The sequence below is a fragment of the Pelophylax lessonae genome, assembly GCF_965119305.1.
Source record: "Pelophylax lessonae genome assembly, chromosome: 3".
NCBI lineage: Eukaryota > Metazoa > Chordata > Amphibia > Anura > Ranidae > Pelophylax > Pelophylax lessonae.
The window spans coordinates 414,374,958-414,387,494 of NC_138770.1; the positions used below are offsets into that span (position 1 = coordinate 414,374,958).

Sequence of the window (12,537 nt, forward strand, 5' to 3'; positions counted from 1 at the left end):
CCTCTGTATTGTCCTTAACCACTTTACCACCGGAGGATTTTGCTGTCTTCCGTCCAGGCCACTTTTTGCGATTCGGCGCTGTGCAACTTCAACTGACAATTGCGCGGTCGTGCGACGCCGTACCCAAACGAAATTTACGTCCTTTTTTTTCCCACAAACAGAGCTTTCTTTTGGTGGTATTTGATCACCTGTGCGATTTTTACTTTTTGCGCTATAAACAAAAAAAGAGCGTTTATTTTGAAAAAATAACAATATTTTTAACATTTTTTTATATGAAATTCCCCCCAAAAAAGATGTAAAAAACAATTTTTTTAAAAATTTTTGGCCAATTTGTTTTATGCTACATATGTTTGGTAAAAAAAATCGCAATAAGCGTATTTTGATTGGTTTGCGCAAAAGTTATTGCGTTTACTAACAAAGGGAAAGATTTCTGTCATTTTTGGTGTTTTTTTTTTAACGCGTAATGGCGGCGATCTGCGATTTTTTTTGCGGGACTGCGACATTGCGGCGGACAGACCGGACCCCTGACTGACATTTTTGACACTTTTGGGGGTACCAGTGACATTACTGCAGTAATCAGTGCTATAAATATGCACTGTTACTGTAAAAATGACACTGGCAGGGAAGGGGTTAATTTTATTGGAGAGGGAGGGGTTAATGTATGCCTGGTGCTTACTGACGTGTAGGGGGGGAGGTGACTATGTGATTCATGGACAGATCGGATGTCCAGCTATGCTGAACAGTCCGATCTGTCACTCCCTGTCACCAGTGTTGCTCATCTTAGTTTAAAAAAGTAATTAGTTACAGTTACAAATTATTTCTCCCAAAAAGTAATTGAGTTACTGACTCAGTTACCACATTGAAAAAGTAATTAGTTACTCAGCAAAGTAACTGTGACTTTTTTTTAATATTCTATAATGCAATTACGTTCTGCGGCTGCCTGGCTGGTGGTGGAGTGGCACACTGGTGGTGGCGTGGTTGCTTGGCACACTGGTGGTGACGTGGGTGTGGCACACTGGTGGTGGTTGGCTGCCTGGCTGGTGGTGGCGTGGGCGCTTGGCACACTGGTGGTGACGTGGCACACTGGTGGTGGCGTGGCACACTGGACTGTTGGTGACGTGGGCGTGGCACACTGGTGGTGACGTGGGTGTGGCACACTGGTGGTGGGTGGGTGGCTGCCTGGCTGGTGGTGGCGTGGCACACTGGTGGTGGCGTGGCACACTGGACTGGTGGTGACGTGGGCGTGGCACACTGGTGGTGACGTGGGTGTGGCACACTGGTGGTGGGTGGGTGGCTGCCTGGCTGGTGGTGACATGGCACACTGGTGGTGGCGTGGCACACTGGACTGGTGGTGACGTGGGCGTGGCACACTCTGGTGGTGACGTGGGTGTGGCACACTGGTGGTGGGTGGGTGGCTGCCTGGCTGGTGGTGGCGTGGCACACTGGTGGTGGCGTGGGCGCTTGGCACACTGGTGGTGACGTGGGCGGCACACTGGTGGTGGGCGGCTGCCTGGCTGGTGGTGGTGGACTGGTGGTGGAGTCTCCTCCTGGCCTGGACTATATTGTTTAGTAATTGTAACTGTAAGTAAAGTAACTGCCACTGGTTGACTTGTTATAATATTTATATTATATTTTGCCAGGCAAAAGTTAAGTAAGTCAGTAGTCACTAGTCAGTCACACAAGTTACATACTGCAGTGCCTAGTGTGGTGGGTGGCACTGGCAGAAGACTGGCACTGTGGGCGGCAATGGCTGGGCTCTCCCCTGTCCTCCTGGCGCGCTGTTCTGCTGCTAAAGTCAGTAGTCACACAACACAAGTTATATACTGACACTGTCTACTACTAGTGTGTGGTGGCAGGCACTGGCAGACTGGCACTCACTGTGGGCGGCAATGGCTGGGTCGGATCGCCGGACTCTATGCCCTCTCCCCTGTCCTCCTGGCGCGCTGTTCTGCTGCTGTTGTGTGAGCATGAGGCTGTGACTGTCCCACTCCGAGTCCCGTCCTGGCGCCGCGTGACGTGACTCACTCGATGAGTCTCCTCCTCTTCTCTCTCCAGTACCGCGGACAGTGGTCATAGAGGAGAGGGGGAATACCATTACATCTACTGCCATCTAGTGGCGGTAGATGTAATTGCGGTAACGCAGCCGGAAGTAGCGGCAACGGCGTTACAGGGAGTGAACGAGTAATCTAATAGATTACTCGTTACCCTGAAAAGTAACTGCGTTAAGTAACGCCGTTTACTTAAATGCAGTTACTTCCAACACTGCCTGTCACTATGGAGATCCGCCCGCTGTGTTTACACACAGCGGGCGGATCTCCAGACTCGATCCCCGACGATCGGGTAAGAGCAGCGGCGATCGCCGCTGCTCCTCCCCTGGCCCGACTCCCGCTGTGAATGAAAACAGCGGGAGCGAGCCTCCGGCGGCGCGCAAGCGCCGCCCAGAAGGGGGAGTGTCCAGTCACGTTAATACTACGTGGCTGGACGATAACGAACCACTCTGCCGCAGTAGTATTACTGTGAGCGGTTGCAGAGTGGTTAATGTCTATCTGTTCCTATCGCTGGTCTTTACTAATGTGTACTGTGGTTTGGCTAGTGTATCAATTTTGTTTTGTTCCTCGCAGAATCTACTCATCAGTAGCCACCTGCATAAAACGTTAGCATACCCTCTTAGTATCCACTGATGTCGTGAATTACGAAAAAAGGCATTGTTAGCTCAAAGAACTGAGCACTGAATCGTCTGCTAGTACCACCATTGCAGGACACTATGCTGAAGGAGATCAGGCGACTCATATTTCATGTGTGCCAACACACCCCATCTTTGGCCATTCAAACCTAAACTGCCATGCATTTAAAGTCTCTTTATTGAAGAAGTAGTTTGGGCAAGTTGGCAAGAACTGTAGAGCAGGGGTCCAGGGGATACAACAAGATTTCAGGACAAAGCAGCACTGGAAATTTCAGGATTACTCAGAAATCCAACTATTACTGGTCCTTTTGCAGTTATCCACTCATATCTGCTGGTAATTTTCATTATTCTCCCTCCAAAGAAGGTAAAAAATAAATATAGGCACATCAACAACTAACAAATCTGTTACTATGGCATCTGCTCCACTACAATGAATATTTAGCAGCAACATATTTTGCCAAATTAGTTTTTTTTTTCATGGTAAATATTATGTATAATCCTTATTATAAAACAGTTTTCATTTAAAAAAAAATGCAAACATTTTTTGATATAACAAATAAATAAAGCCTTTGAAAAGTGAGGTCAAATAGAACAAGTATGATTGCTGCATTTTCTTTTGTTGATCCGAATTGCTTTTCACAGCATAACAAGGATAACAAAGCCTACACCAATCTAATATTAACTCAGCACTTACCATATATAAGCTACTGTTAACAGTATGTTGTGTCATGGTTAATTTACCCATTTACTCGATAAATGACAAATGTGTACAACTTCTATTTACTCAGTAAATGACAACTGTGCACAACCTCTGTTCCCAACCTAAGCAATGCAGCCTTAAATCTCAGGGACAACTGTGTGCGCTGTTGTTTAGTTGTATTATCTCCCTGTTGAAATGTGAGTTTAGGGTCAGGCTCAGTGTTAATTTCGTCGACTAAAACCGACTAAAACGTTTTCGTCGACTAACACAATTCAGATGACTAAAATACGACTAAAACTAGAATGGCATTTTAGTCTTAAGACTAAAATACGACTAAAACTAAAATGGCATTTTAGTCTTAAGACTATAACTAAAACTAAATCGAAATTTGCTGCCAAAAATTAACACTGGTGCATGCTCAAAGCATAAATAATAACATATTAGATTTTTCACTCCAGGACCAGCAGTTGTATATAATGAGTTTGGAAATAGAGAGGAAGTAGAGAAATGCTTAAATAATGCATTACAAATTACAATTGAACTACACCCATTTGATTATAGATGACTAAAATTAGTTTTAGTCGACTAAAATGTAGGGCGTTTTAGTCGACTAAAATATACTGGAGTTTTAGTCGACTAAATACGACTAAAACTAAAACACTTGCAGAAGACTAAAATAGGACTAAAACTAAAATGCCATTTTAGTCCTAAGACTAAGACTAAAACTAAATTGAAATTTGCTGCCAAAATTAACACTGGTCAGGCTGCCTAAGCTTAGTGATGACAACTGACACTATCCAAGTCACTGAAGAAGGATAAACCTGTCAATTAGCAAAGCCTTTCATTTTTTGTCTTGTTAATTCTGCTGACACCTTTATTACATGATACTTTTTAAGTGTTTTTTATCAGCACTGATATTAGGCAGGAGACAGAATGGCCTTTCGCTGGCCATACACAAGTCATTTTCTTTCGTTCAACCAACAGGTTGCACAAGAGCAAATGACTTGATTCCCCGTGCAAATCAAGTGTGTGGATGGGGAAATCGAGTCATCTTTTTTCATTCAACCCACTGGTTGGCCAGCCTAAGGCCACTACTAAAGGCTATAGCCGATGGCCCTGATCAACAGAAAATTTCCAACAGGATTGATGTTACCTAGTCGAACAACTTGTGCACAACCAGCATGCCCATGAATCGAAATCTGGCAGGTCCCTGCTGAACTGGCTGAATTTCAATCCATGTCAAGTATGGCTGGCTTCACTGTAGGATACTTAGTCTGAAACCTGTGCTCTAAAGAATACTAGTAAATATTTAAAAAATAAATCAAGAAATCTCTGAGAGGTAAAGTTGTACTATTAAAACAATTCAAGAGTAGAGGTTTACATTATTACAGATGTCCTTTGGCAAATGGTTTTCTTTAAAGCTACATAATCAACCTGCAGTAACTGCTATACACTACATTGCAAAGAGCCAAGATATTCCGAAAGCCATGGCAACCTGTCAGATATACAGGGCCAGATTTAGCATTAGGCTATTTACCTATCGGCTTTGACCACTAGGGGCTACCTTTTGCTGGCCCTAAAACCCTATAACCTGACCTGTCTATAGGCAAATAAAGTCTAATAGCTAGAAAACCACTGTTTTTTCACCATCATCATGTATGGAAACCATGATTTCTATGAAGGGTTTGGAGCCCAACAAAGGCTTTAAGCAGGCTTCACTGTATTACACACTAATTCGGAGGGAGGGCTTTTAGATTTATTTAGTTCCTTCTCACTATAGCCTTTATGGTTATACAGTCTCGTTGGGTCCCAAGTCATAATCTATTGAAACCATGGTTTCTTTGCACTGCAACCCTTATGGTGAAATAAACCTATTGTATGCAGTTTGTTATAAATTGCTCTATAATATTAGGCTATATTTGTACTATACACCAGTGGTTTTGGATGTGCATCTGGCAAAAAAAAAGTATTGCTTTGCATGACTCCATTCACTTTCCTTAAATGAGGAATTAATATTTTTGAGAGGTGAGATGGAATGAGACATTACATTTCCTTCTTGTCCAAGAAGGCTTTACTGTGCTATACACTAATTAAGTTTGAGGACTTCTTGATACCTTTAGTCCAGGGGTAGGCAACCTTTATTTATTATAAATTAACTAGCAAGGCCTAACTAAATAGTAAAGAAAACATGGAAAAATATAATAAAAATATCTAAACTTAGAGTACCTTAACCACTTGAGCTCCGGAAGGTTTTATCCCTTCCTGACCAGGCCATTTTTTGCGTTATGGGACTGCATTACTTTACCTGACAATTGCGTGGTCATGGGACACTGTACCTAAATAATATTTTCCCCACAAATAGAGCTTTTTTTTGGCAGTATTTGATCACCTCTGCGTTTTTTATTTTTTGTGCTATAAACAAATAAAAGACCGGCAATTTTGAAAACAAAAACAATATTTTTTACTTTCTGCTATAAAACCCAATAAAGAAAAAAAAAAAATCGAATTTCTTCATCAACTTAGGCAAATATGTATTCTGCTACATATTTTTTATAACAAAAATCCCAATAAGTGTATATTGATTGGTTTGCACAAAAGTTAAAGCATCTTCAAACTATGGGATCTTTTTATTCATTTATTTTACTAGTAATGGTGGCAATCAGTGACTTACAGCGGGACTGCGATGTTGCGGCAGACAAATCGGACACCTAACTGACAATTTTTGGAGATCAGTGACACTAATACAGTGATCAGTGCTAAAAAAAACATGCATGGTCACTAATAGCACTGACAGGAAAAGGGTTAACATCAGGGGCGATCAAAGGGTTAACTGTTTGAATAGGTTGTGCTTACTCACTGTGGGGGAGATGCTTTGACTAGGGGAAGGCAAAGATCTGTGTTCCTGCTTAGCAGAAACACAGGATCTGTGCCTTCCCTTCTGACAGATTGACAGTCTGCCTTGTTTACAATTGCAGATTGTCATTCTGCCTGTGCCCTGTGTAATTGAAGGGTGATGGCGGACATCGAGTCCGCGGTACCCTCTGTTGGGCTCCTGCTGTGTACAATTATAGCATGAGTGGGTCGCCTGCGCTGTGCGCACACACCCCTGACCAGGAAGTGTCAGATCATGTACTAGCTACAGTGGGCGGTTCGCAAGTGGTTAAAAATGGACAGTGTCAGTCAGTAGTGCAGTGGACAATGTCTATAGGGCAGTGGACAGTGTGTGGACGGTGTTAGTAGGGCAGTGGATGGTGTTCATAGAGCAATAGACGGTGTCAGTAGATTTTTTTTTTTTTTTTTTAATTGCTTTTTACAATTTTTTTATGGTTTAATTTTTTTTATTTTTAGCTTTAATGAAAAATCAGGGGTCTAAACAGATCCCTGATGTCTCATGTCTGAGACAGAGAAAGGGGCCAAGGACAGAGATTCCCCACTTACTTTCTTCTACAGCCTCAGCTGAACTGGACAGTGAATAGTAAGTGCTCTGTGCTAAACAGCTTCTTGTTCATTCACAGACTGAAGCATAGTAAACACAGTTTGCTATGCTTTAGTTAGGAATGAATACAGTAAGTGATTGGTACCAGCAGGAAGGGGCCGAGAAATGACCTGCTCTTCATCCTGTAACAATCCCTTGCAGCAGCTGGCAGGAGAGGAAAACCCGGCAGCACTGCGAGGGGGGGGGAACAACAACATAAGAAAGAGGAACCTTCAGCTGCTGTAGGGAGGAAAATTCAGCCAATCGGTTTCACTCCATGCTGGCCCTGCTCTCCAGGATCAGGGTGGGCAACCAAGGAAAGTAAACTACCAGTCACCTGCGATGGGTAGATCACGATTGACAGGCTGACGCCCCCCCCCCCCCCCTTTAGTCCCTTCTCATTAGAGCATGTAGAGCATGAGTGCTCAATCTGTGGCCCTCCAGCTGTTTCGGAACTACAAGTCCCATGAGGCATTGAAAGGTTGACAGTTACAAGCATGACTCCCAAAGCTGAGGTATGATGGGACTTGTAGTTCCGCAACAGCTGGAGGGCCGCAGGTTGAGCACCCATGATGTATATTGATACTGTCTCATTGTAAAACTTGTTAAAGTATTTTTGGTTCTGCATGTTGTATGTGTTGAAGAGGGGTGACACAAGGTAGCTTGCCTATGGGAGAAAACAGTATAAATCCTTAAATGCATTGGTTTCAATCAAATAAATGGAAGACATGTTTACTATACTTCACACAATGTTCCTTGCCTACTGTAAAATGAGTTAAGACTATGAGCTAGTCTTGAACTGTAATAGACTTTATATGCACAAATCTGAATAGCATATTGAGTGAAACTGGGTAATTAGCCAATTTGCTCTATACAAGGCAAGGCCCAAAGCAACCAGCAGTCATATTTAATCAAAAGAAGCTTGGAATTTTAGATGTGAACCTCAGGCCTAAATATAAATTAAAATCATCTTCTATAACTTCTGATACACTATGTTTGCAACACAAGTCCAAAGCCTATAAACACAGCCCCTCAGAAAGCAGGATTTGTTTCTGAAAATGCGCTGTAATTAAATTAGGTATCCAGTTTAAATGCAAATATTGCTTATCAAAGTTCTCCTGTAACAATATTTAAGAAAAGAATATTTAAATTGCAAATATGTCAAGATAAATTTGTTTTTGCAGCTAAGAGCACTGAAAAGAGTTGCTTGCATAAAGCCATTTTAACTTACAACAAAGGAAGAGGGAACTTCGCGGAGGGAGTATTCATTCTTCGAAGGCAAGACTTGCTTTCCTAGCAGCTCATAAACAGAAGGGTATGAAGACAAGTTCACCATTGCTAGAAAGGACTTGATATTAAAAAGATAAAAAAAAAAAAAAAAAATGAATTAAACCTCAGATGTGTTTTATTTGGAAACAAAAGCGCAACTTCACTAAGAGGATTGGTTTAGTGATGAGAATGCACCTATTCTTGTATTACCATTCTGCATCTAGCTGCATAGGTAAAGGTATATAGGGAATTTCTAATGCTAAGCCAGAAGAGCACATAAGACTAGTGTATCACTTAAGTACATGAATAATTTGTATGAGTGAAACAGGATTTCCACATTCGACGTTACTAATTCCTTCTTAGAAAAGTTCTTTAAAATGCATATATTTTCTCACAATGACAATATCTTTAGTAACATTTAAAGCAGAATTAAACCCAAAAGTAAATATTTATTACATTACAGCTTACCAATTCTTTAATGTGATAGCTGTATTAGTTTCCTTTTTAAGGCTTTCTTTCTTGGATGAGACAAACCATTTGCCTCTGGCAGGAGTGATTAAAAGGATCAGCTTTTATTTTTTCATATAAAACATTTATCCCAAAAAGGAAAAAAAAAAAAAAAAAAGTTTGCTGTAACTGATTATAGAGTTTGGGATTCAAATTGTTAGTGTATTTAAATCTGATCAATTAAATCAAATACATTTACCATTACCCCCCAGCTGTCTGTTATGCCTCCTCTTCTAATTCATCCAGAGTGGTGTCACACTAATACTGGAGTTCTATTACTGGCCAGATCACCAGATTATTGGTGAACTGGAATATAATTCATTTTTGGTTTTGAGTTTAATACTGCTTTAAGCATTTTTACTAAAATAAAAATATAACAAAAAACACTAACATTGCACGCCCTTGATAATTACAGTATATGTATATCTATATATACACACTATATTATCAAAAGTATTGGAACACCTGCCTTTACATGCACATGACATTAATGGCATCCCAGTCTTAGTCTGTAGGGTTTAATATTGAGTTGGCCCACCCTTTGCAGTTATACCAGCTTCAACTCTTCTGGGAAGGCTGTCCAAAAGGTGTAGGAGTGTGTCTATGCGAAATTTTGACCATTCTTTCAAGAGCGCGTTTGTGGGGTCATTCACTGATGTTGGGTGAAAACACCTGGCTCGCAATCTCCGCTCATATTCATCTCAAAGGTGTTATATTCGGTTGATGTCAGGACTCGGTGTAGGCCAGTCAAGTTCCTCCACCCTAAACTCCCTCATGCACATCTTTATGGACCTTGCTTTGTGCACTGGTTCAAATCATTTGGTGGAGTGGGGATTATGGGGATTATGATGTTGGGTTGTTTTTCAGGGGTTAGGCTTGGCCCCTTACCTCCAGTAAAGGGAACTCCTAAGGCATTAGCATACCAAGATATTTTGGACAATTTTGTTCTCCCAACTTTGTGGGAACAGTTTGGGGATAGCCCCTTCCTGTTCCAACATGACTGCACACCAGTGCACAGAGTAAGGTCCATAAAGACATGGATGAGCAAGTTTGGGGTGGAAAAACTTGACTGGCCTGAACTCTTTGGGATGAATTAGAGCGGAGACTGCGAGCCAGGCCTTTTCGCCCAACATCAGTGCCTGACCTCACAAATGCGCTTCTGGAAGAATGGTCAAACATTCCCATAGACACACTCCTAAACATTGTGGATAGAGACAAAAGCAGCGCCAATCTTAATGTAGTAGGTAAGTAAAAACAGTTAGTTTAATAAAGGTTGCTCTTACAAGTCAGATGTAAGTAAACCGCATATAAAAAGGGACACCCTTCAGGTCCGTTTGGGGGTCTGCAGGGCGTCCTTCAGAAAACACGTTGCCGGCAGCGCCGGTGGCTTCCAGTTCTTCGGGTCGGTGATTGGAGAGAGGAGAGCAGGGAGTTGCCACGGAGACGGAGGTCTTTGCAGGACGGGCTGATGTTGGGGCACGCGTTCAGAGCATGCGTGCTCCTTCCTCAGGCCTCCCGAACAGTCATCCCCTTCCACGCTATAAGGCAGCGGCGGGAGGCGGGGCTGGCGGGCAGCAACTGACAGCTCGCTGGTCCCTCCCACCGTCCACACACCCCACAGCCAGGGGGAGCCGCAGGAGAGTTAACATAGAGAGTGCATGGGGGGGGGGGAGAGGAAAGATCTGATGATAGGACTACCCTGTTACTGCATGTAAAAACATAAGGAGTAAGGACAGCTGCTAAAAATATATCTATATAAATCTATCTATAAAAAGTAATATGAGCGGATATGTCTGAGAAGGTATCTTATTTAGGAGAGTTGTTATACCTGTATAAAATTTTTAAATAACTGCTACAACGCTATATAGGCATTAAAGAAGATATTGGACAGATGTGTAATATTACAGTATATACTCACTACTAGTGACTCTAGGATGGAAGAAGTAGACCTTAGGGGTCCTGTAAAAATATGAGAAGCAATTTAAAAAATGTAGTATTGGAAAGAACAGTAGGGGGTACAGATCTTAGACACACACTTAAACCTTGTGAACAGCCTTCCCAGAAGAGTTGAAGCTATAATAACTGCAAAGGGTGAGTCAACTTATTATTGAACCCTACGGACTAAGACTGGGATGCCAATAAAGGTCATGTGCGTGTAAAGGCAGGCGTCCCAATACTTTTGACTATATATATATATATATATATATATATATATATATATATATATATATATATATATATATATATATATCATTATACAAGTCTCCAGAATGTCTGCAATGCAAGATCATAATTAATTGCCATTTTACCTTTTGACAGCTCCTGTCTATGGGATCTACAGGGGTGGGTTTTGGGTGAGTGACCCTGACATCATCTCTTCCACATTCAAGAGCAGACCACAAGTCAGAGACAAAAGCCTGGATAAAGCCTATAGACATAAAAGAGAGAAGTGCTCAATGACCACAGAAATATATTTCTACATGCCTCTTGCTCTTTACTAAGTAACCAGGGATACAACTGACATTCAGCTATGTATTTAAATATGCCCAAAGATTGTCGTGCTAGTGCTACAATATGTCTGCGAGCCACTAGCAGCGATTTAACATTAATGTAGATGACAGATATACTTGAGCCTGCGTGGATAGACATTGGGCTTGTGTTGATGGCATCAGCTTGACATGCTTCTGAGGTCATTCAGAATGCATTGCCATGTGCAATTGACATGCAGCTGACCTCCTTCTGACCTGATTTAATGCCGACCTTTCCTGCTTTTTTCTTCTTTCACATTGGCATTCATACCAATGTATCACTTAGTATTAATAATAAAATAGAATAAGCTGCATATAAAAGGGTACAAAAACTATTTTTGCTGGAAGGGCACAAATAAGGAATATGTGATAGCTACACTTACTTACATTTCTTTCAATAAGAGATTGTCTGTTATACCTGTGCATTCCATTACTTGCCATTTTTCCCTCTGTTCAAAAGTTCTCAAAAGATTTACCCATTTGAGTAATACTTCCAACAATATCTGCATTAGTACAGTAAGCAAATTGCAGTACTTTAATAGAAACTGATCTCCCCTTTTTACTATTACCAGATACATAAATATACATTTTAATGTTTTTTTGTTTAGTCCACCTTCTAATTTTGTGGGAAAAACATTTAGCGCTTTGAGTCTGAATTTTTTGCAATCTGACATAGCAAATAGAGGTGATATCTTCTGTCACCGGGGTAACAATAATGGATCAAAAGCCCTGGTCAGAACATGCTTCTTGTGCTTTTATTTAACCACCTAAGGGCCATCCTTTTACTGCTACAGGGCGGCACCTCTGCACCAGATCATGTATATATGTGATCTGACTCTTCCAGGTAGGGGGCGTGCATGCGCGGCGGAGGCTTTCTGCTGCAGTGATCACACGCAGCGGGTATGGCAAGCTCGATGTCCGTCGGCACCCGCCGATGATCCAGCAGAGCAATAAGGAAGGTTTTGGGACTTTAAATGAGGTGAAAAATCACCTCAATCCCGGTTCAATGTTTAACCACTTTCCGACCGGCCCATTGTAAAAACACGGCCGCAAAGTGGTTGTCTAGTTCTGGGAGGGCGTACATGGACGTCCTCCCAGAATTGCGCTCCCGCGCGCCCCCTGGGGCGCGCACACGGGAGTGTCCGGGGACCCGACGCATCACGGATCGTGGTAAAGGACCAATGAGAGCGGTCCTTTACCACGTGATCGTTCCATTCAATGACAGAGCGACCACATCACAACAAACCGGCGCATGTCCGGTTCATTTCTCTCTTCTCCTCGGACGCTGTACACAGCAATCGGTACAGCGTGCGAGGAGAGGAGAGGAACTGCTGCTGCACGCCTCTTCTGCCTTAACTGTGCCCCATCTGTGCCT

General features: G+C 42.2%; 1 protein-coding gene across 2 annotated transcripts in view; it reads right to left on the reverse strand.

Moving 5' to 3' along the window:
• Nucleotides 1-12,537, reverse strand: part of TBC1D32 (TBC1 domain family member 32) — a 532,407-nt gene that overhangs the window by 249,182 nt on the left and 270,688 nt on the right. For both annotated transcript variants that reach the window (XM_082249090.1, XM_082249089.1), the window contains exons 21-22: nucleotides 10,944-11,062; nucleotides 8,090-8,206 (exon numbers count right to left, since the gene is read on the reverse strand). In XM_082249090.1, coding sequence (XP_082105216.1) covers nucleotides 8,090-8,206; nucleotides 10,944-11,062 — 236 coding nt within the window. The remainder of the gene's footprint in view (nucleotides 1-8,089; nucleotides 8,207-10,943; nucleotides 11,063-12,537) is intronic.